Source organism: Siniperca chuatsi, linkage group LG10 (genome assembly GCF_020085105.1).
Source record: "Siniperca chuatsi isolate FFG_IHB_CAS linkage group LG10, ASM2008510v1, whole genome shotgun sequence".
In the NCBI taxonomy this organism is placed as follows: Eukaryota; Metazoa; Chordata; class Actinopteri; order Centrarchiformes; family Sinipercidae; genus Siniperca; species Siniperca chuatsi.
The window spans coordinates 20,472,964-20,492,927 of record NC_058051.1 but is presented as its reverse complement, the minus strand read 5'-3'; the positions used below and the strand labels follow the sequence as shown (position 1 = coordinate 20,492,927).

Sequence of the window (19,964 nt, the reverse complement as noted above, 5' to 3'; positions counted from 1 at the left end):
TATGCAATAAAAAATAAAACAGAAACAAACAACAAATCCTCACATTTGGTGTAATGTAGCGGGAACCAGAGATGTTTGGCATTTTTGCTCAATAAAGGATTTAAAAGATGAACTGTTAATCAAACTTCTTGCTGATCAATTTTCTGTCAATTGTAATGTATATGACAATTTTCTAAATTTTCCGAGTGAATGGCCATAAGTGACTATGCAGAGTAGTTGTGATGGTTGTAGTTGTATTATCTCTCTGCGTAGAGGATGCATGTATATTTTCAAGGTGCGAAGTTTGGACACCTCACATATAATGTTGTTAATCCTTGTCTGTTACAAAAAAAGATGTACCTGTATTCAATTAAGGTTTAAAAAACAAAGCTACATCGTCTAATGGAAAACTGAGTTACTGTTGAAGACATTTTGTAACTGTCCAGTTGCTTGAATGCTAAAATGTTCGTCATAATTCAGAAAAGGGATACAGCTGCACACGTTCTCAAAGTAAGCTAACCGGAACTCACCGATGGCGAACTGATTAAGAAACAAACAAAAGAAAAATAGTCCATCTTATGAGGGAACAGCCCACTCCAAAAGAGACAGAGTGCATTAACTGCTGTTATTAAGTTGGTATTTGAACTGAAGCATTAAGTTGAAAAAGGGACATGGAACCCAGGACCGCTGTTTTTCCAGTAACAACATCTTTTGTCACTCAAAGTAAAATGTAAAAGCAGCATTCATTAGGTTTACTTAATGATTTGCCTACAGCCAATATTTTAATCATCACTTCATCAATAGACAGTATAAAAAATAAAGTTTATGGTCTTTAAAATCATCATGACCACTGAGAGCAACACAAACACAGCATGTATTGAGTTAAAGTTTGTTTCCTTTTCTTACTCAGGAGTATACTGGCAGCTTAATAAAAAGTGGATGGAAAATTTTCCTGCTCACATGTACCTCAGATCCCAGCCTAGCAGACAGCACTCTCTTCTCTCGCCAGCAACACAATGATGCAATTAAGGACTTTAATTTTCACATCCGTCATGCTGCCATGGATACTGTCTTCTGCAGCAAAAGATGAATACATGCAAGTAAGAAATATCTTTTGGGGTTTATACGCTGTGTAAATGAGTGGGTGGAAGAAATGCATAATAGTCTTGAGTTGGGAGGAAAAGTATAGCTATTATGAAGATTTCTTCTTTTTACAGAAAGACATTGCAAACGCTACAGACTATATATTTCAAGACTCAGACGCTGACCTAGCTCCAAAAGCCCATGGTAAGGTTTGTTTAAAACAGATAAATACTTTTCAACAACTGTTTCAAAGCCGATTATGCAACACTTGCTGAGGCATTCTTCCACATTTTTGTGAATGTAGCTAAAGCCCATATTATGTAATAATGGGGCTGATCAAGTGTCCTCATCTAAACTGTGTGTAGTGCATTTTAAGCTGCACAGTCACATCACTGAGACCAATTAGTTGACATATTCAAAAGACAAATTAGAAAATATACTTCTTCTGTAAAAACAAGGTGATGAAACAGCACTGTAATCTTTTCAGAGCTGCCGACATGTCTGCTGTGTGTTTGCCTGAGTGGATCTGTTTACTGTGAGGAGGTGTCCCCTGGAATGTCAAGCGTCCCAGCACTGCCAAAGGAAACAGCATATCTCTATGCACGTTTCAACAGTATCACAAAAATAAGCAACAAAGACTTTGCAGACATGGGTGAATAAAAGTCATAATAATAATTCCACTAATTCTCCTTTTCAGTGAATGTCATCTTTAAAGCTCTCTCTCTCTCTGTTTCCTTCCCCAGCCACACTGAAAAGAATTGACCTATCTGGCAATCACATCGCTGAGATACAAGATGGTGCTTTTTCAAAACTTCCCAACCTTGAGGAGCTCACTCTTGCAGAAAACAGACTGACTAAACTTCCCACGCTGCCCACCAAACTAGTATCATTCAATGCCAATTTCAACAGGCTTACAAACCAAGGTGTAAAGGCTACTGCTTTTAAGGTAAGTTGGCAAGCGAGCCCACCAATCTCATGTTAAAATGTTGCAGAAATTATGTACTTTTCATGTTTTTAGATATTTGATACAGAAAGCAGCCTAATCCAAAATAGTGGTGCTTTGTTGTTGCAGGGACTCTCGAGACTGGCATATCTTTACCTTGGAAACAATCAACTGACAGCAGTGCCCCAACTTCCAGAGTCTCTTCAGGTTGTGCACCTGCATGTAAGTTGATCTGTAATTCACTGCAATCACAGCAATTAATCAGAGAAGCTTTGTAGCAGCAATTAGATTTTCTTCTGTCTGCTGAGCCAGAAATAGCTACATGATGGGCCAATTTTGTGTCCTTGGATTGTGTCTGTTCTGCAGAACAACCAGATCATAACGATAACAGATAAGACGTTCTGCAAAGGTAACACCAGTCACTACATCCGGACCAACATGCACGAGGTGAGACTGGATGGGAACCCCCTCGTGTTGTCAAAGCACCCTGACAGCTTCATCTGTCTGCAGTCTCTCCCCATCGGACGGTACAACTGAAATACCCAAAGCATGCTTTTGACAGAGGTAAACCTTTAAGGGAAAGTTCTGTGTAAAATGAAGGATGCAGATACACAGATAGTAAAAATACCATTTGCAAAATGCAGTTCTTAAGTTACATTTTATATACTCAAATCTACCGTACAGTTCAAGACCGCTTAACAGTTTTTTATAATTAGACAGAAATCATATAATTACAGAACAGCAGAATTTAAACAAGAGGAAGAAAGAGCTTTTTTGTTTCTTATCAAATGCTATCTGCCAGCGTTAAACACATCTGTGCAAAATCATCCGAGATGTCTCTAAATGTGTATTTTTTCTTTTGTTACAATTTGGCTGAGACTGTTTTGTCTTGGCAGGTGCTACGCAATGTTTTAGACATAATAATACATCGACAGTGACTCGTTGTCAAATCAATATGAGACCACTGTTGAGATTATTTCATGTGATCTCACACCAGTGGTATTATTACTGCTAATGTTTCTTAAACTGAAGATCATATTAACAATAAAACCTGCATGTTGGAAGCGATTTCTCCATCAGCCTTTTCACTCTTGGCTCCTTAATAATGTTCATAACTGTGATACGGTTGTTGTATACCAGTAACATGCTATGAAGTCCATTCCAGCCTGTTGGAAACAAGTAAGGAAACGAGAGTCCAAGAATGCGTCCTTAGACAACACATGAAGTCCACATTAAATCCGACCATCGTTCACTTGTCTGCAGGCTCATTAAGAACTATCAAACCATCTGCTATCTTCTGCTGGTACACCCGTTCTGATTGTTTTCTTCGGTAGACATCATCTGAAAAGACAAAAACAGAATTAAGAGACTGAAATGAGACACCTGTAATATAGGAAGTTTTAAAGCTGAGGTGAATAAAAAAAAACAGACATATGGTGAACTACTGAGACTATATACTGAATGCTTGATGCTTGCCACCTATTAACAATGGGCCTTTTTCACAGCAGACAGTTTGACATGTCATAGAGGCAAAAGCACTGGTGTTACTAATAACATTAAAGACAGCTCTGTTCTATTCAAGTGTCCCAGTAAGCCACGACAGTGTGTCAGTGAGCCATCACGCACAATAGCTCTTTTTCCACAGCAGATAGTTTGGCTTGTCATAGCAAGAAAAGCACATGTGTAATTAATAACATTAATAACGACTGCATTCTATTTAGGTGAGCCTGTTCCAGGGTGTTGGTTCACTGACATGGTTTACTGGGACACTTAATGGAACTGAGCCATCTTAAAACAAAAGTTGTTTCACCTATGCTTTTCCTGCTATGACAAATGAAAATATCTGCGGTAAAAATGGTCTATACCAGGACGCTGAAACCAAAGCAGCTGGAATTTAGTTATGATAAAATAATAATAATAATAATAATAATTTTCACTTGTGCTTTTCCTACTGTGACAAGTCAACAGTATAACTAGGAATGGGAGCCTGTTCTTTGTAGAGGAAAACATGTTTTCTGTATCCCTAAATGGCCTCAGAATACTACAGGATAAAATATGGAGGGCAGCTTTTTTTCCCTTTTTTTTTTTTAAACACATTGAGTCCTTTTAGTTCTCCTGAAACAGAACATTTGAGCACATCTGGAATAAAGGGATGTGGGTTTAGTGAGTAGAAACACATTCTTTTTCTTTTTAAATCTTTTGAATGATGATGAAGCATATCTGCTCTCTACAGGTGTAGCTACAGACATATCAATGCAATATCAACAATGTGATATGCAGTGGTGGAAGGTACATTTAATTAATTACTGTCCCAAAGTACTAAGTTTGAGGTGCTTATACTTAATTTTTTTTCTTTTTATGCTACTTTATAGTAACTCTTCTCCACTACATTTCAGCAGGATATGTTGTACTAAATGACACCTAGTTGCTTTGAAGACTCATACATGCATTTTTCATACAAAGCATGTGATCCGTTTATAAAATATGATGCACTGTTATACTACTAAAATGTACATAAAGTATAAAGTAGTTAGCTCCACCTCTACCAGGTACAACATTAAAATGTTGTTTATGCATTAATGCATCAAGACTTAAAATCCAATGATATAACATATATTAGAGTTGAAACAATTAGTCAATTAATTGATTAGTCGATCAACAGAAAATTAGTCAGCAAGAATTTTGATGATAGAATTATTTAAGGCGTTTAGCGAGTAAAATGCCCGTTCCAGCTTCTCAGATGTGAGGATTTACTACTTTTCTCTGTTATAACATTGTAAATTAAATATTTTTAGGACAAAAGAAGACATTTGTACATACTACATAAGTACATACTTGTACATAAGTACATACTTCTGTAAAATTTTTAATGCAGGGGTATTTTTGCATTGTGGTATTGCTAAAGAATATAAGTATTTCTTCCACCACTGGTGATATGTATCTTAATTTTATCTTTTTTTGTTGTTGCCTTATCATGATATAAGTGTGTAGTTTTTTCCTAGTTTTAACAGGCTGCCTCAGATAATGTAAATTCCTACTAATGATGCGTCAGTTTATGTGGAATGGTAGATGGTTATACCAAAAATCGGCACTGAGGTCAAATAAGTCAACGAGACCAAATATATTCATGTTTATTTCTCTGTGTTAGCAGCTGTAATTAGTGTCCTCCCGCAGTCTGACCCCATCTACAGTGGTGTGCAAAAGTGTTTGCCCCCATCCTGATTTCTTATTTTTTTGCATGTTTGTCACACTTAAATGTTTCAGATCATCAAACAAATTTAAATATTAGTCAAAGATAACACAAGTAAACACAAAATTATGTTTATTCAACATCTGTTGCATAACAGCCGAACCTTATATGGATTCAGATGTGAATTTGATACAGCATTCTAGTGAGGCTGACAGATGAAGAAGAAGAAAATGAAGACTTTGGAGTGGCCTAGTCAAAGTCCTGACCTGAATCCTATTGAGATGCTGTGGCATGACCTTAAAAAGGCAGTTCATGCTTAAAACCCTCCAATGTGGCTGAATTACAACAATTCTGCAAAGATGAGTGGGCCAAAATTCCTCCACAGCGCTGTAAAAGACTTGTTGCAAGTTATCGCAAACGCTTGATTGCAGTTGTTGCTGCTAAGGGTGGCCCAACCAGTTATTAGGTTTAAGGGGCAATCACTATTTCACACAAGGCCATGTAGGTTTGGATTTTGTTTTCCCTTAATAATAACAACCTTCATTTAAAAACTGCATTTTGTGTTTACTTGTGTTATCTTAGACTAATATTTAAATTTGTTTGATGATCTGAAACATTTAAGCGTGACAAACATGCAAAAAAAAAAAACAAGAAATCAGCAAGGGGGCAAACACTTTTGCACACCACTGTAACTGACTGTACTGTGTACTTAAAATACCTGTTTTTCCCCCTTTTCTCTATTTTTTTCCATATTTCCTAATGACAGTGGAGCGGAGGAGAGAGGCTGCAGTAAAACAAAGTTTGAGGACATATTTGTAAGGTCAACGAGAGTGTCATGTCCCAAATCTGTAAACAAGCGCGGTCCTAACAGTGGGCCCACTGTAACATCGTGGTAAACACGCTGCTAGTTACTAAAACATGCAACATGGCATTTTTTTAACGTCTCGTCGATAAAACGTTTAAAGTTAAGTGAGGCAGATTGCCAGACAGGAAGTTCTTAATACACTCTAGCAAGTCAGAATTTACTAAATGTAAATCAGACAAGCAACTGTTCTCACTTTGCAAGTTTTGGCCTTTTTAAACACAGTTACATACGAAGGCTACAGGGCTAACAGGCTAACAGAAGTCTCCAGCATGCTAACGTCAGCTAAATATAAAGTTAAACCAAGGCTTTACTATTTCAAAGACACTCAATTTGTAATTTTATACTCACAAAAAGTCTCTTTTCCTATCCTCACGTTGATCATGATCCACTCCATGACGCCTCCGATGCAAAAAAAGATGGGAAGGAACCTGTACGTCCCAAGACGACGTTTGCCCGGGACAAGGCTCAGAAAATAGCTCAAGTTTTTACTCCTATGTAGCATCCTAGCTAACAGACTCGTCTCGATAAACGCTTTACAATGCCCTGGGGAAACTCTTGAAGTAAGCTGTGTCAAGGATAGCGCAGGCATGGACCTTTTACATGTCCTTTACAAATGTTACGAGGGCAACGGTCGTGAGAGGGTGCGCTCGTTTTGTGACCTCGCGTAAAGCAAACGAGCGGAGCGAACCAGAAGAACCAACGGCAGCTCCACGTTGGAATTTAAAACGAACGCACTCAAGAAGAGTCGTAACATCCGGTTGTGTTACGTGTGTATGAGCGTGTATGTTGTGTCAAGTTAATGTGATAAAATAAAATGGAAGAGTTATTGTTCAATCATTTAACCACTAAACACTTTAACATTAAAATTAATGCAAAGACAAAAATCTGTGCATACATTAGTGAAATAATAGCATTTTAAAAGTGAGAAGAGTGGTTTTTGAATATGTTTATAAATACAACATTTTAAATAAAATGTTTTCTGGAGACATTCTGCCCTTTTTTGCAGAGTAATATAACACAAACACCATATTTGTGTTTAAATGAGACAGGAATTGTGGTCACAGCTGGATGTTATGTCTTCCTTGAACGTTTTTGAATAAATAAACGACCAGTGGTTCAGTATTTATATTTTAAAAATACAGTCTTTATGGTTAGTGTTTAATTTCTTTCATTTTTGGACAGACATTAGTCAGTTGTGTAATTGCCATTCAGCAAATAACTGGGCAATGTCATTTCTGTTTAATGATATGTGGTTCAGTAGATCATTAATTTAATTATTAATAATCAGCATTGTTTGAAAGCGCTTGGTCTATGAAGGCCTGCTTATCAATGAGTAGTGATGCAAGGTTAAATAAATGTATTGATTTCATTTTAAACCACTGACATAAAAGAGACAAGTTTGGCCTTAAAGGGACAGCTCACCCCAAAATCAAAAATACATATCTTTCCTCTTACCTGTAGTGCTATTTATCCATCTAGACTGTTTTGGTGTGAGTTGCTGAGTTTTGGAGATATCGGCTGTAAAGATGTCTGCATTTTTTGAGTATAATGGAACTATATGGCACTCGGCTTGTGGTGCTCAAAGTGCCAAAAAAATACATTTGAAAAACTGAACAGCAATGTCTCTTTCCAGAAATCATGACCCGGTTACTCAAGATAATCTGCAGACCCTATTGTGAGCAGTTTCATGTAGGAACCATTGGTACAAAGAAAATAGTTCCTATTCCCCCTTATTAGTAATTCACCTACATCTTTTATAAAAGACAACATATTTGATTCTGTATCCCTAGTGATCTAAGAGGTTGGACGGGAAGCCAAGCTTCTACATGGAACAGCGATTTTGTTTATCATGCAGACATGCAAATATATTTAAACGACTTGAGGAAAACATCAGTGACTCACAAATTAAATACCAAGAACTCAACTCTAACATCCGGGTGTGCTCTCACTGGCTTGTAAACAAGTTAACTCCATATATTAATTTCAACATCTCACACAGGTTAAAGCTGTACACTTTAAAACCACAGATGGACTATGGTGTATCAGTACAAATAATCTCCCAGCTAACTTCAATAGCATATTTCATAAAACTGAAATTTATACCTAATTTGAGTTTTTTATCACCTGTTTCTGACTTAAAAACGAACATTACCCTGGCATTTATATGGGCGATGAGACCTGCATCATGGACATCTTTACAATATTTTTGTATTTCAAAAATAAAAATTGCATGTCTTAAAAAACTTTACATTGTATAGTATCATGAATCCATGCAAATAAATATAGCCTGGTGTGGGTGTTAAATCGTTGAATCAATGGACGTTTCAGCATGTCTCTAATTTTCTAATGCCTTTTCTATTGGGATTCAATAAATAATCTACAAAGTAGGTCACTGAGTGGAAGTCAAATGATGCCATAGGGTTGCACTGGCAAACAAAATACAAATAAAAAATAGGTTTATGCGACGCTTCTTCCCACTTATTTTCAAACACTGAATGATGAGAACTGCAATTACTGAAACATTTTGTTCGTAGCATTCTATTTACTTTCTAATATTACTGAGCTGATATCTTTAATTTGTGCTTCACCCATACCCAACTGGGAATGGGTGAAAGCATTAAGTCCAACTGGCAACTTGGCACATGTGAGGCCTACAGCTCTCCATTTCCATCAACATTATGAATGTTTTTTTCCAAGAAAACTTTTGTAAAAAATATTTGTCATGTGCTATCTCATAAGTAGCTCCAGTTTCCTCTCCAAAAAGCACTAAAAATTGTTGTCAACTTGTTCGTAAATGCTTGTAAGGAGCTTTTAAGTGGTTGGATGTTTGAATAGCTGACATACAGTACGAGCTGCAGTGCAAAATGTCATTGAGTTAAGATGAAAAGTTCAACCATAAAGCAAAATTAATGACAAATACACAAATGGGTTTATTTCAGCTGGAATGATCAAACACATCACTGTTGATATGAGCTCTAAAGTGTAACAGTATGCCACAATACTACAAAGCGCACAGAAAATACATGTACATTCACAAGACACTCAGACACATGCAACATTGACTAGGGTCTTAAGAAATAGTACCGTACAAGGAGATACTAGAGAGCTAAGAGACTAATTTAAGATCTACTGTAAACTCACCAGAAAGAAATTGGGCTAAAGATAATCAAAATTTATTATTATTATTAAAAAATAGGTACACTCCCGACAACTTGGGATCCAAAAAAGTACTTTGTTCACTGTCTCCAGTCCAAAATATGACCAAGACAGCTTGTGAATGGAGTATAAACTTTTTTATAACCTCCTCTTTTCCCCTTAAATTGTGATCTAAATTTACATTAATGCATGTTAAGATGTAGATTAGATACTGTATGTAGGCATAGAGTCCTGGGCTGTGTATTGGCAAGAATCTGGCGATTTGTGATACGTATCACGATACAGGGGTTACGATTCAATATATTGCGATACAGTAAGCAACGCTAATCTAAAAAATCTAAATCAAATCTAAATCTAATTTAAGGGAAACTGTCATAGTATAAAGACAAGCACTTTTTCTGCAATCTGAGCAAAGGAAAGATATGTATTAACTTCTTCCTGTCTCAGTTTACATTGTTTGAGTGGAAGAGTCAAATGGCTGAAGATAGATTACAACACTGCCACGAATCTTTGCATGTAAACTATTACTTAAAAATCAATAGTATTTTTGAGAATCAAAACAGTATCACGATACTCAAGCGTATCGATATTTACTTACACCCCTAATAGAGTCTTAAATCATGGTTTACAATCACTTTATTACTGACTTTGGCATAAACAGATATTGGAACCACAATAAATCACCATTATTCCATAAAAATCAATATACCCACATTTTTAGCATCATTGGGGTATAATATAGTGTCCCTAAATAAATAAAATCATTGCTAGAGTATTTCTGCTTCATAAGAAATGCTGTTTTGTCGACCTTAACTTCAATGAACTACTCCTTTGTCAAGAAATGTTGAATATGTAGTGGTAGCACAGATAAGAAAGTGTTGTACTAAGACAACACTTGTGCACTCGAACAGGTGAGTAAATCAAGAATTCACAATTTCACTGTTTTTATGCTATCTGTCTGGACGTACCACATTGATCAAAATAATGCAAAAAGTGATACAGTACTGAAAAAGGGGTCAATTTGTTTGTTTTGTTTTTTTTAAATCGTGATTTGTGTAATATGAAGACAAATCAAACAGTAATGTCACCCACAACTGTGCTGTGACTCAGTCTTCAACTTTGTGAGCCGGTCTACAGAAAGTCCAGTGATGCTCCACTGTGTTCTCGTTTGCACGCTCACTCATGTGATGCACACGCGTGTTGCGGATGGTGAAGCCTTGTTTCATTATGTAGTCCATGAGGTGAACCCTTAGGGACACCTCTTGATGGTAGTCACATGGTCCGAAGGTGAAAGACACCTGGCAGTCTCTGGTATCCATCATGTGTTTGTTCCACTTGGTGAAGTTGTTGGAAATACCTTCCAGCAGACCGTGAACCTTCGTAGTTATGGTTAGCTGCGTGATGATGACAGCAACTGGGTTTGAATATTTTGACAGTTTCCGAGTGCTAGAGAGCTCCACAACCTGCTCAAAGATGTCGGGAGGGTACAGCGGCTTGGGATCGTTAAGGCACTGGATCAGAGGTTCGATCTGGTAGAAGTCCGCCTCTTTCCTTAGGAGATCAGTCTCTGTGAAGTCCACAGGGAGGGTAAGTTCAGACGTCCGCAGGAAGTTCAGGATGTAACGGAAAAGTGTTCCATCGCGATCGATGAAATAATTCCCTTGGGAATCACGAGTTGTGGGGAAATCTCCCCGGAACATGGCGCCCAGCATTGAGTCTGGATAGCGCTGCAGGGTGGATAAACTAGTGGTGTACATGTGGCCTCCCACGTTCAAGGTAACAGGAGTAGTCATCTAGGGCAAAAAGGAACAGAGAAGAGGATATGAATCACATGTTTTTGTGAAGTAAGTTAGCATTTGCATCCTGCAGTTGTAGGTGATAGCATGAACAGTGTGAATTTCATCTGCCAAAGTATTAGGCACACCTAGCTAAAATAAATGGAGAAACTAAACTGGCAACAGCCAAAATTCCTTTATCGGAAACAAACATCTGACAATGCTCTTATTCTAGTGTGACGTCTATGCATCTCTTACCCTATGGCCCCAGTCTCCATTATCCATTTGCAGAGAAATACCCACTTGGTCAGAACCAAAATAGAGAGGGAACAGATACGGTTTTGGCTTACTTCAATTTCACCTGTGAAAAAACAGTCACTTAACATAAGCTTCAATAAAGATATGCAGAATATCAGGGACACAATCATGTAGACTCAGTCAAATCATGTAGTACACCTCTGTGTGTGTTGGATTACATGAGTAATGATCTACCTGAGAGCCTGTTTACTTAGAAGTGACGCTCGCTTTGTGGATTAAAGTAACATACTGTATTCAAGAATTTGTGAGTTATGTTATTTCCAGTCATGCAAAGTTAGTGGATTGGATACACGTTTTTTAAAGAAATTTTCTGTGTTTGCTGATGAAGCAGCAGTTTGTATTTGACTAAACAATCTCACCAAGGTCCTTTTAGTATCTGTTCTGGAGCTTTTGATCATATTACATTATCTTCATCAGCAGATGGAATAAAAACTTTAAAATTGAACCTTTTAAGCCAACACGAGTTGCGAAGTCCTGCATTTCCATGACAACTGGCAAACTCCATCTGCTGATGAAGATAATGTGATATGATTAAAACCATAAGCGCTACTAAATTAGATTGTTTCCAAGGCCAAGAAGGAACTTTGAACTGCATTTGTCTGTAGCCAAACATATTAGTCAGAAGCAGAGGTGATTCATCGAGAAAGTAAAAGTGAAACCTGGCGCTACTGAATGAACATAAACCCTTTAATTTACATTTTGTAAATTACCCAGTTATAGCAACTGAACTATCTAATTTAGTGGTGAATGCTAGTGAAGCCAGCTAATGTTTGTTACATAGCTAACTAGTGTTAAAAGTAACGTTAACGTTAGCCAACCAACCTCAATGCATTTCACTGTCTCTGCTGTGAAGCAAGCTATCTAACGAGCTGATATCGCAAGCGATAAAAATGCATTTTCTACAGATCAATTGTGTTATTAAGTTGTAAATCCAGTTTAGATGCACTGAGGTATATGTAGCGTTAAATACAATGCGAGTACCACACTGGAAATGTAGCCTGCTAGCTAATTGCTAGCTAGCGAGCTAACAAAGCTACCAGTCATTGACGTTAGCTGCTGTTACTACTAAGGTTAACGCCGAGATCTTAATTAGACTACCTGGAAGTAACACAGACTTTAAAACAAAGCATTACCAGCTCGCTTTCTTGCCTACTTGTAGCTTTTGGCCAAAACCAGCGGCCTGCGGTTCGCATTTAACGGTGCAGCCTGAGAGTCACTGATGTTTGCCGCTGGTCGCACCGGGCAGCTGTGCTCGGCTCCAGGCTGCAGCAAAACTGCGCACACAAGGAGGGGAGGAGGTCCTGCTGCAATCAGAGGCACCTCTGCATAAATACATTCACACATCTGAACACAGTCACACACAGATACATGTATGGGACTTTTATTATCATGATCCAGTTTACATTATAAATTAAATGCGATTTATTTTATCATCTAAGAAATGCTGGGGGACTATATTGCTTGCTGTCTTAATGTACATTTTTTAAGCTTGGACATCTGTCTACATATGCATGTCATGTGCAAGGAAGATGTGAAGCATTGCAGTGGAAATTAAATGATTAAAAGTCTTTGGTTCAGGAAGATTTCTTTTTGCCGCCCCTGGCATCTTGCTGCAAGATGATGAACTCCAGGATGAGTTTGGCTGTCCGACAAGGCCTCTCCATCACCACAGAGTGTCCACAGTTCTCCAGCAGGTCCACTCTGCATCCAGGCAACGCCTCTGCAATGACTGTAGCTCCAGAGACATCCACCACCTGGGCAAATACAGGACAATTATCATGTCTATGTAGATATGCGACTGAAGTTTCTCTATTCAGACCTGAGCAGAAACCTGAGCCACCACCCTCAGGTTACAAGTTTGTACACAGCCACATTAATCTTAGGATTAGTTTAGAAGCAAAAGCTGCCAGGTAATCACTTCTGTATTTATATAGGCTTTGCTGAGTCACTGTATTAGTGGAACATCATACGTTACCTGGTCTTGTTTGCCCCAAATTACTTGTAAAGGTGCAGTGATCAGATGTAAGTGCTCCTGTAAGGCATATCTTGATTTCTCACCAACAATCTCCATGAATACTAATAAAAAATTAAAAAATAATTACTGGTAGGTCACATGGACTATACTGTTCGCTTACATGGGAAATCCTAAAATCTTTCAGATGAACGTGAACCAACCTTCTTGGTAAAATGTGTTGTGAGGCTGCCGGACATCTACCAGTCCTTGGAGAATCTAAACAATGAAAACACATGTACAAACAGCAGAAAAATAACACAATCATTTAATTCTGTAGTAAGGTGAATATTATTCTGTAACTATTTCTGTGATTGTCATCCACTGTGAGTGCACACAAAGTGAAATCCATAATGCTTTTAAGTGTGGAAATGACCTGCTGAGGGATTTTAAAGCGAACATGAGAACAAAGTCTGAACATGTCCTCCATCTCCTCGGGTGTAGTAGGGATCAGCGGGATGTTTAATGTGTAATTGCTGTGCTCCAGGTCCTGCAGTTGATTGTCAAATTTGGTCTCACACGGGTGTCTTATACCTGTAGGATAAAATTAGTGTTTTCTGATTAGAAACTGATGAGAGACGCTCATATTTAGCAAAATTGCAAGCTACAACGGAAAGGTGTGCATGTGTGTGTTATCACGATCATCTCATCGCTATTAAATGACAACTTTTAAAGACTGGTAATCAAATGGAATGTCAGACACAGCAAATAATTGTAGGCATGAAATGAATCATTGCTCGGTGATTTTAAAAGGGCACTACCGCTATTTAGTATTGCACTTACATGAAGTAATTTGCCAGAGACAAATTTTGAAAAGAACGGTCATTGAAGTAGCAGAAGCAGAGATATCCAGACTTTTAGTTTCTAGTATGGGTTAAGCCCCTGAAATGTTGGATCCTACATTTCCCATAATGCAGCTCAACAGCATTTTTCATAAGATCCTCCTTGCCTGGTAAATGGAGGAGGGTCCAACTGCGGACACTCAGTATGGGGTCTGTGTGAGCCAATGGGAGCCACTTCCTTTTCTGCCACAAAAGTATAAAAGCTGATAAGCTACTACTTTTACAATTAATTGAACTCCTTTTTGCTCTGAATGTGAGGGTAACAGTATCTTCTGTCTAAAAAAATGACCATAAGTGAAAGCCAAGAAAGCCACACAGTGAAAAGTATTACTGGGCTGATATAACTTTATCTTCAGTCTTTTATAAAGACAATCATTTTCACATTAGCAAGGCGTGGGGGGAAAATGTGCTGTTAAACATTAGCTTGTTGTACAGTATATGGTGATTTTGTGTTTGTCAGTGAAGTAACCGTGTCATTACCTTTTTTATCCTGAGCGTGAAGGAGTTGAAAAATACTGGAACACATGTTTTTTCATTTCTATATTTTAGACCCTACTCTTTTCCTATTGGCTCGCAGTTGGACCCTCTTGGGTAAATGCCCACATCTTTCAAACTCCACACCTCCAGTTTGTAACACAGTTTGTTGAAACTCCAAGTCCAGTCCAGGCTGAGATAACCCAGATGACATCACTATGACATCATCAGCGTTGTTTCTCAAACTTTGAAAAGCTCCCTCCACAGAAGATGAAAGTGCCTCTTTAAAGTGAAAAATATTTACTGGTTTCTGCGCCCCAAACTTTTGTTTGGCAAAATACTCACATGCTCATTGATAATGTTGTACACACACACACACACACACACACACACACACACACACACACACTGTGACTGACCGTCTGGACAAATGAGAGTCATGCTACAGATCTCTGAGGGGTAGCAGGCTGCGTAAACCCCGGCCACATTTCCCCCCATAGAGGTTCCAACCAGATGGAAAGGTTTCCTGTTTAAGCGAATGGTTTCCACAAACTGAGAAGAACGAGGGACAAAAACAGATTTTCAGTGGAATGATTTAAGTAGCCTACCTGATTAAAACACATATTTCATTGATGTCTCTTCAGTGTACCTGATAGATCCTTCTGACCTGCCCCTGAATGGAATAATCCTCTGTGTTGGTGCGTGTTGTTCCCTCATGGCCAGGCATGTCCACACACACAATGTGCAGATGTTTTGGTAGATACTAGGGCAGTAGAAGAGGGAGATTACAACTTAAAACCATCAATGTATGCTTGCAAGCCAGGAAAGGCTGTAATAATTGGAATCTTATAAGCAACTGAACACTTTGTTGTAAACTTTTTTGTTGAAATTTAAATATCAATGAATTTATATAATTGAAATGTTTATTTTGAAAACTTATTTATGTGGTTTGAATTCCCCTCTGTGAAATTTCCATACAGTCTATGGTTTAGCCCTGACAAAACATAGCAAAACGTTTATTTAAACGGAAACAGTGTTGAACACCCTGTTGTGTAGGCAAGCACACTGCCTTTTTAATACTGCTGTGTTTGTATACAAGTTGCTGCTGATTGGGTAACACCTATAACACCTTAAACTATTTATGCATAAGGCAAATTTGCTTTAAAAAATGGCCTTGTTTTACATTATCAAGATTTAACAGCCTGTGATCTAGTCATGTTTGCTGTCACTGCTGGATGAGTGTTAGTCCCATGAGTTCATAGCTACAAACTGTTTAGTGTTGCAGATCCCCTGACCTTGACAACAGTGAGCCACGTGTCTTTGTGAGCAGAGAAGCCATGCAGCATTAAAATGGAGGGTCTCATCCCAGGCTTTCCTCTGTAGGTGTAACAGAAGCGATAGCCACCGCAGTCTGCGTAGCGCACCTGCAGGCCCAGAGTCCTCCTCCAGTACCTGAAGAGGAGCAGGTATGTCTGAGCTTATATACACAGACATGACGACACTGGAATTCAAATTTGAGGGCTTGGATGCACATTTTTGTGACCATGTGTTGCCAACATTGCCAATTTCTTTCTATTACTGCTCAGACACATTAAGGGTTTCATGTCGAGTCAAAACATTTATTTGACATGCACTTTCATGTTCATAAAGGTCATATTCGTCTTTTTAAAAGATGGGCTCACATTTTTTCAAGACAATCTTAATGCACTCACATGTCTATATGTGCATTGAAAGGGTTATTGATTGCTGTAATTGTTCCTCCAGTCCATATTGGCTGTAGTTCTTAAAGCATTTTCAATGTAAGTGATGGGGGACAAATTCCAAAGTCCTCTTTACGTGCAAAAATACATTTGGCTTACTTAAGCAGTGCTTTTGATATGAAATTCCCTCAGATGGGACCTCTTTGCGGGCAGTACGGACAGGAGGAAAAAATAAAGTGACCAACAATGCTTTCAATGTACATATGGGCATGTGAGTGTTGTTTTAAGACCAACTGTGCAGCCAAACATTGTTCAAATCCAAACCCAGGCTGATATTTGGGGTAAAATTGATAAAATAAAGCACAGGACATGAAGAAATTTTCTATTTAAAGGTATGATGCAGTCATAAAAACATAGAGTCTTGGGTTTGAATCGTTATCTCAATGTAAACATCATATAGCTTTCAATGAAGGACTGGAAAAAGCGAATACATAAAATATAAAGAAAAAATGAAAGTAAACTGGACATTAAGCGGCATGTTTTGTCATCAGTAGCCTACTTGGTCATTTATTGTAAAATATTTGTGGTAAGATTATTACTTCTGGCTCATCTCTGGCATTCACATCAGGTATTAAACATATAAAGTGAAAGGCAGGACAACACAATTATCGACCTTACCAGTAATACACTTTAATGAGTGCTGAGGGCCAGAGGAGGACGGAAGCAACAAAGGCCAGGATGGGAATAGCCAGTGTTCCCCCCGCAATGATAAACAAGTTCACCACATCTAGATCAGCTGCCATGGCTCGCCTAAAAAAACACATGAACACACACATTGCATGCAGTGTCTCATGAGAATAACACGTCGAGGGAGGGGTAAAGTCAGTATCCAAAATAACATTTGAAACAGCCTGCCATGCCACAACATTTCAAAAATGTAAAAACTTACTTTTCAGATGATTTTCTTCTTCCTTGTTCCTTCTGTCACAGATAGGCACATGTGACCGCTGGTTCAACTGTTGATTAGTTTTACAGCAAGCAGACACTTTAGTGTTTTTGCCGGTATCGTCGATGTGTTGCAAGCATAAATAGTCAACGTATCTTTCTGAAATTTGAAATAAAAATAAACTGTCCCTGTGGAGTGCATTCAGTCCCGGCAGATTATGTTTGCTCTGGATAAAGTCATTGATTATTACTCATCATTGGGGGAAACCGGGCCACAACTTTATTTGGTCAATCTTTTAAAGTGAACGTACAGGCCAGACTTTCATCCAGTCCAGGCAGTACACAGTCAAAACTCTCAGCAAAAAACTATGCACAGCATTCTGTACATCATAACAGGTGCAATAAAGACACAGTAAATGGAAATACAAACATGAGATAACCACTGTGAATTAAACAAAATATCAACAGTAGCCTTTAACACCATAAGCAGCTACAGTCAGTAAAGTGAATACAATAAACCTACAGTAAAGAATATTACTTAACTATTGATTATTGGCCAAAGTTGCAGTGGAAATAAGGTATAGAAATATGCCTCTTCAATCATATACACAGCATATAAACAGCCCACATGCCCACAAGCAATGATCGAGACATTCATGCCAAAGAGGTGGTTTGTGCCAAGAATACCCGGCCTGATCATCCTGATTAAGGGTTCACAAAAGGAGGAAAATCAGATTACAGAGGCAAAATTACATTTCGCTTTCTTTCATGAGTGTAATTTCATAGCTAATCGAGATTAAAATAGGAAATACATATTTCTGAAACAATATTTCTTACAGCACATCTCCACCAGCTTTATTTCAATTCATCTAGATAAAGATGGTTTTTACTTATCAGTATTCAGCAAGTGTTTGATGTTGGATATAGCTAACAGAGCAAATGTGGTAAATTATTGTTTTGACTCTTTTCCTCTAATTTAAGACAGTTTTGAGCTCTAAATATTACCGGAAATGTGTGCTGTATAAAGAATAATTAGGGAACTCATTTTAGGGGTAAACTGTATTACTATGAATTATCAGTGAGTACGACATAATGCTGTAACAATGCTGACAAAAGACCCATCTTTTGCTGTCTTTCGAGAACCTCCCGTTGTTACTGACTGGGTACCTACTCCTTGTTCTGTAACACAGAGAAGGAATAAACACCAGTCATGTTCTGGAAACTTTCTAGGTTACATATTGCCATCATTAAAAAAAGAGATACCATGAAGAGATAAATGATACCATTAAAAATAAACATACTTCATTTGTATGTATGTACTTGGTGGACTCCTTATCACCACCGTGTTTCACAGTCTGACTTTGGGCACCCTCCACCAAACTAGCTGGATGTGTTTTCTATCTCCACTGTTAGTTTGAATTCACACAAATAAATCCACATCTGGTTTCAGGCTCAAGCTTCAGTTCCAAAACTTACCACTGGGTGTCATGATAGAGGCAGACTGGAGTGTTCCCTGTTTGCAGTCGGTGGTGAAGATGTGAGGGCTTTTTGCACACACCACTGGGTGTCATGATAACCACAGAGTGTGAGGCGTCATCAGTTCTGCTTCAGTTGACAGTGAAACTTGATGGGATTTGGGTACAGACGTCTGATCCAGCTGTGGACCATAGATTTTAACCTCTGTCTCTAACACTTTGAGGAGGTTGCCTTGGCTAGAGGGATGAAACAGATCTGATGAACCTGTGGAGCTTCACCATGAACATACTGCCCTCTAGAGGTAATAAATCCCAGGATGTTCTGTATATCAAAATGGTGTTATTTAAAGGTCCATACCGGTATTTTTGCATGTGCCTGCCTATTTATTTGATACATACATATATTTCTGCATAAACACATAGATAACAATACAGATAATAAGTTACTTTTCCTGAATAAGGGGGAAATTTTTGTATGGAAAGATTCAGCTACAAGTTATAATCCTCAAGATTTTCAAACCCAGACAAGAATTATGGACAAGTGTACAAATTATTCTCCATATTTCTCAATTCAAGTTTAAATATACATTGAAGTGCCAGGAAGTACATGATATTGCCTTGGCTTTGGGATTTAGCAAATCAAATCAACAGCTGACATAGAGGTCTACTAAAAGCTATTCACTGTGTTGTGATGCACATACTGTGTAAAAAGGACTTCAGCATTAATCAGTAGCAATGTTATTAGAGCTCTATGAAGCCTGAGATTCCACAGTAAAAATACCATCAAATGTAGTGTACAGCTGCCATTCTGCTGCATCTGTGGCCCACTACAGATGACCTACATACAAACTAGAGCAGAACAAATGGACGTGGCAGCAGAGAGGCTCGCCATGCGTGAGAATTATTCTCATATTTGGATTTATATAGGACAAAGAGGCTGTCCTCAATCTGCTCACAAGACACATACACAGTGCATTCCCCAGGTTGTCTGAGCTTAGAGCCTCATGTCACATTAGCCACATCATCCTGGTCGTCACATTGTATCCTGAGAGGGATCCTTGACACAGCAAAGCCTGCAGAACAGAGATGACAGAGCCAATGTAGCACAACAAAAATGAGGATAAGATGCGTCATGATGGAACGACTCATCCACATTGGGTTAGTGACTTCCTCTGCAGCTATTTAGCAATAGAATTCTTCTCCTGTTG

At 38.2% G+C, this 19,964-nt stretch overlaps 4 protein-coding genes across 8 annotated transcripts; 1 reads left to right on the top strand and 3 right to left on the bottom strand.

Moving 5' to 3' along the window:
- The first annotated feature begins 3 nt into the window (after nucleotides 1–3).
- Nucleotides 4–3,346, top strand: ognb (osteoglycin, paralog b). Its single transcript, XM_044211870.1, has 6 exons — nucleotides 4–1,079; nucleotides 1,197–1,266; nucleotides 1,550–1,714; nucleotides 1,806–2,008; nucleotides 2,135–2,227; nucleotides 2,372–3,346. Exons 1-6 carry the CDS (start codon nucleotides 996–998, stop codon nucleotides 2,540–2,542), a joined length of 786 nt encoding a protein of 261 aa, XP_044067805.1. The 5' UTR covers nucleotides 4–995; the 3' UTR covers nucleotides 2,543–3,346.
- Nucleotides 2,645–6,766, bottom strand: LOC122883341 (small integral membrane protein 4). The gene is made up of 2 exons (XM_044211872.1): nucleotides 6,409–6,766; nucleotides 2,645–3,346 (listed from the first exon to the last, which is right to left on the bottom strand). Exons 1-2 carry the CDS (start codon nucleotides 6,647–6,649, stop codon nucleotides 3,255–3,257), a joined length of 333 nt encoding a protein of 110 aa, XP_044067807.1. The 5' UTR covers nucleotides 6,650–6,766; the 3' UTR covers nucleotides 2,645–3,254.
- A 2,200-nt stretch (nucleotides 6,767–8,966) lies between these two features.
- Nucleotides 8,967–12,605, bottom strand: kctd6b (potassium channel tetramerization domain containing 6b). 4 transcript variants are annotated; one of them, XM_044211857.1, is made up of 4 exons: nucleotides 12,443–12,577; nucleotides 11,756–11,817; nucleotides 11,250–11,352; nucleotides 8,967–11,009 (listed from the first exon to the last, which is right to left on the bottom strand). In XM_044211857.1, exons 3-4 carry the CDS (start codon nucleotides 11,274–11,276, stop codon nucleotides 10,323–10,325), a joined length of 714 nt encoding a protein of 237 aa, XP_044067792.1. In that variant the 5' UTR covers nucleotides 11,277–11,352; nucleotides 11,756–11,817; nucleotides 12,443–12,577; the 3' UTR covers nucleotides 8,967–10,322. The 4 variants fall into 4 exon arrangements, with proteins under 4 accessions (XP_044067792.1, XP_044067791.1, XP_044067790.1 ...); XM_044211856.1 differs by lacking the exon at nucleotides 11,756–11,817 and having other exon boundaries at nucleotides 12,463–12,599; XM_044211855.1 differs by lacking the exon at nucleotides 11,756–11,817 and having other exon boundaries at nucleotides 12,443–12,579.
- A 97-nt stretch (nucleotides 12,606–12,702) lies between these two features.
- abhd6b (abhydrolase domain containing 6, acylglycerol lipase b) lies at nucleotides 12,703–17,496 on the bottom strand. 2 transcript variants are annotated; one of them, XM_044211852.1, is made up of 9 exons: nucleotides 17,286–17,296; nucleotides 17,015–17,146; nucleotides 15,932–16,088; nucleotides 15,286–15,399; nucleotides 15,056–15,188; nucleotides 13,697–13,854; nucleotides 13,485–13,539; nucleotides 13,285–13,385; nucleotides 12,705–13,063 (listed from the first exon to the last, which is right to left on the bottom strand). In XM_044211852.1, the coding sequence occupies exons 2-9, from the start codon at nucleotides 17,137–17,139 to the stop codon at nucleotides 12,884–12,886; spliced, it is 1,023 nt and encodes a 340-aa protein (XP_044067787.1). In that variant the 5' UTR covers nucleotides 17,140–17,146; nucleotides 17,286–17,296; the 3' UTR covers nucleotides 12,705–12,883. The 2 variants fall into 2 exon arrangements, with proteins under 2 accessions (XP_044067786.1, XP_044067787.1); XM_044211851.1 differs by lacking the exon at nucleotides 13,285–13,385 and having other exon boundaries at nucleotides 12,703–13,063; nucleotides 17,286–17,496.
- Between the last annotated feature and the right edge of the window lie 2,468 nt (nucleotides 17,497–19,964).

Bases quoted from the DNA above. Each gene is read 5' to 3' on its own strand.
- ognb (XM_044211870.1), top strand. From the start codon at position 996: ATGATGCAATTAAGGACTTTAATTTTCACATCCGTCATGCTGCCATGG. The intron at 1,080-1,196 runs GTAAGAAATATC...TTCTTTTTACAG, and splicing joins CAAAAGATGAATACATGCAA to AAAGACATTGCAAACGCTAC. The intron at 1,267-1,549 runs GTAAGGTTTGTT...TAATCTTTTCAG, and splicing joins CCTAGCTCCAAAAGCCCATG to AGCTGCCGACATGTCTGCTG.
- LOC122883341 (XM_044211872.1), bottom strand. From the start codon at position 6,649: ATGCCTGCGCTATCCTTGACACAGCTTACTTCAAGAGTTTCCCCAGGG. The intron at 3,347-6,408 runs GTGAGTATAAAA...TTGTCTTTTCAG, and splicing joins GATAGGAAAAGAGACTTTTT to ATGATGTCTACCGAAGAAAA.
- kctd6b (XM_044211854.1), bottom strand. From the start codon at position 12,502: ATGCGAACCGCAGGCCGCTGGTTTTGGCCAAAAGCTACAAGTAGGCAA. The intron at 11,010-12,442 runs GTAATGCTTTGT...TTTTTGCCCTAG, and splicing joins GTAGGCAAGAAAGCGAGCTG to ATGACTACTCCTGTTACCTT.
- abhd6b (XM_044211852.1), bottom strand. From the start codon at position 17,139: ATGGCAGCTGATCTAGATGTGGTGAACTTGTTTATCATTGCGGGGGGA. The intron at 16,089-17,014 runs GTAAGGTCGATA...GCTCCTCTTCAG, and splicing joins CTCATTAAAGTGTATTACTG to GTACTGGAGGAGGACTCTGG. The intron at 13,540-13,696 runs GTCATTTCCACA...TTCATTGTTTAG, and splicing joins GCTTTAAAATCCCTCAGCAG to ATTCTCCAAGGACTGGTAGA.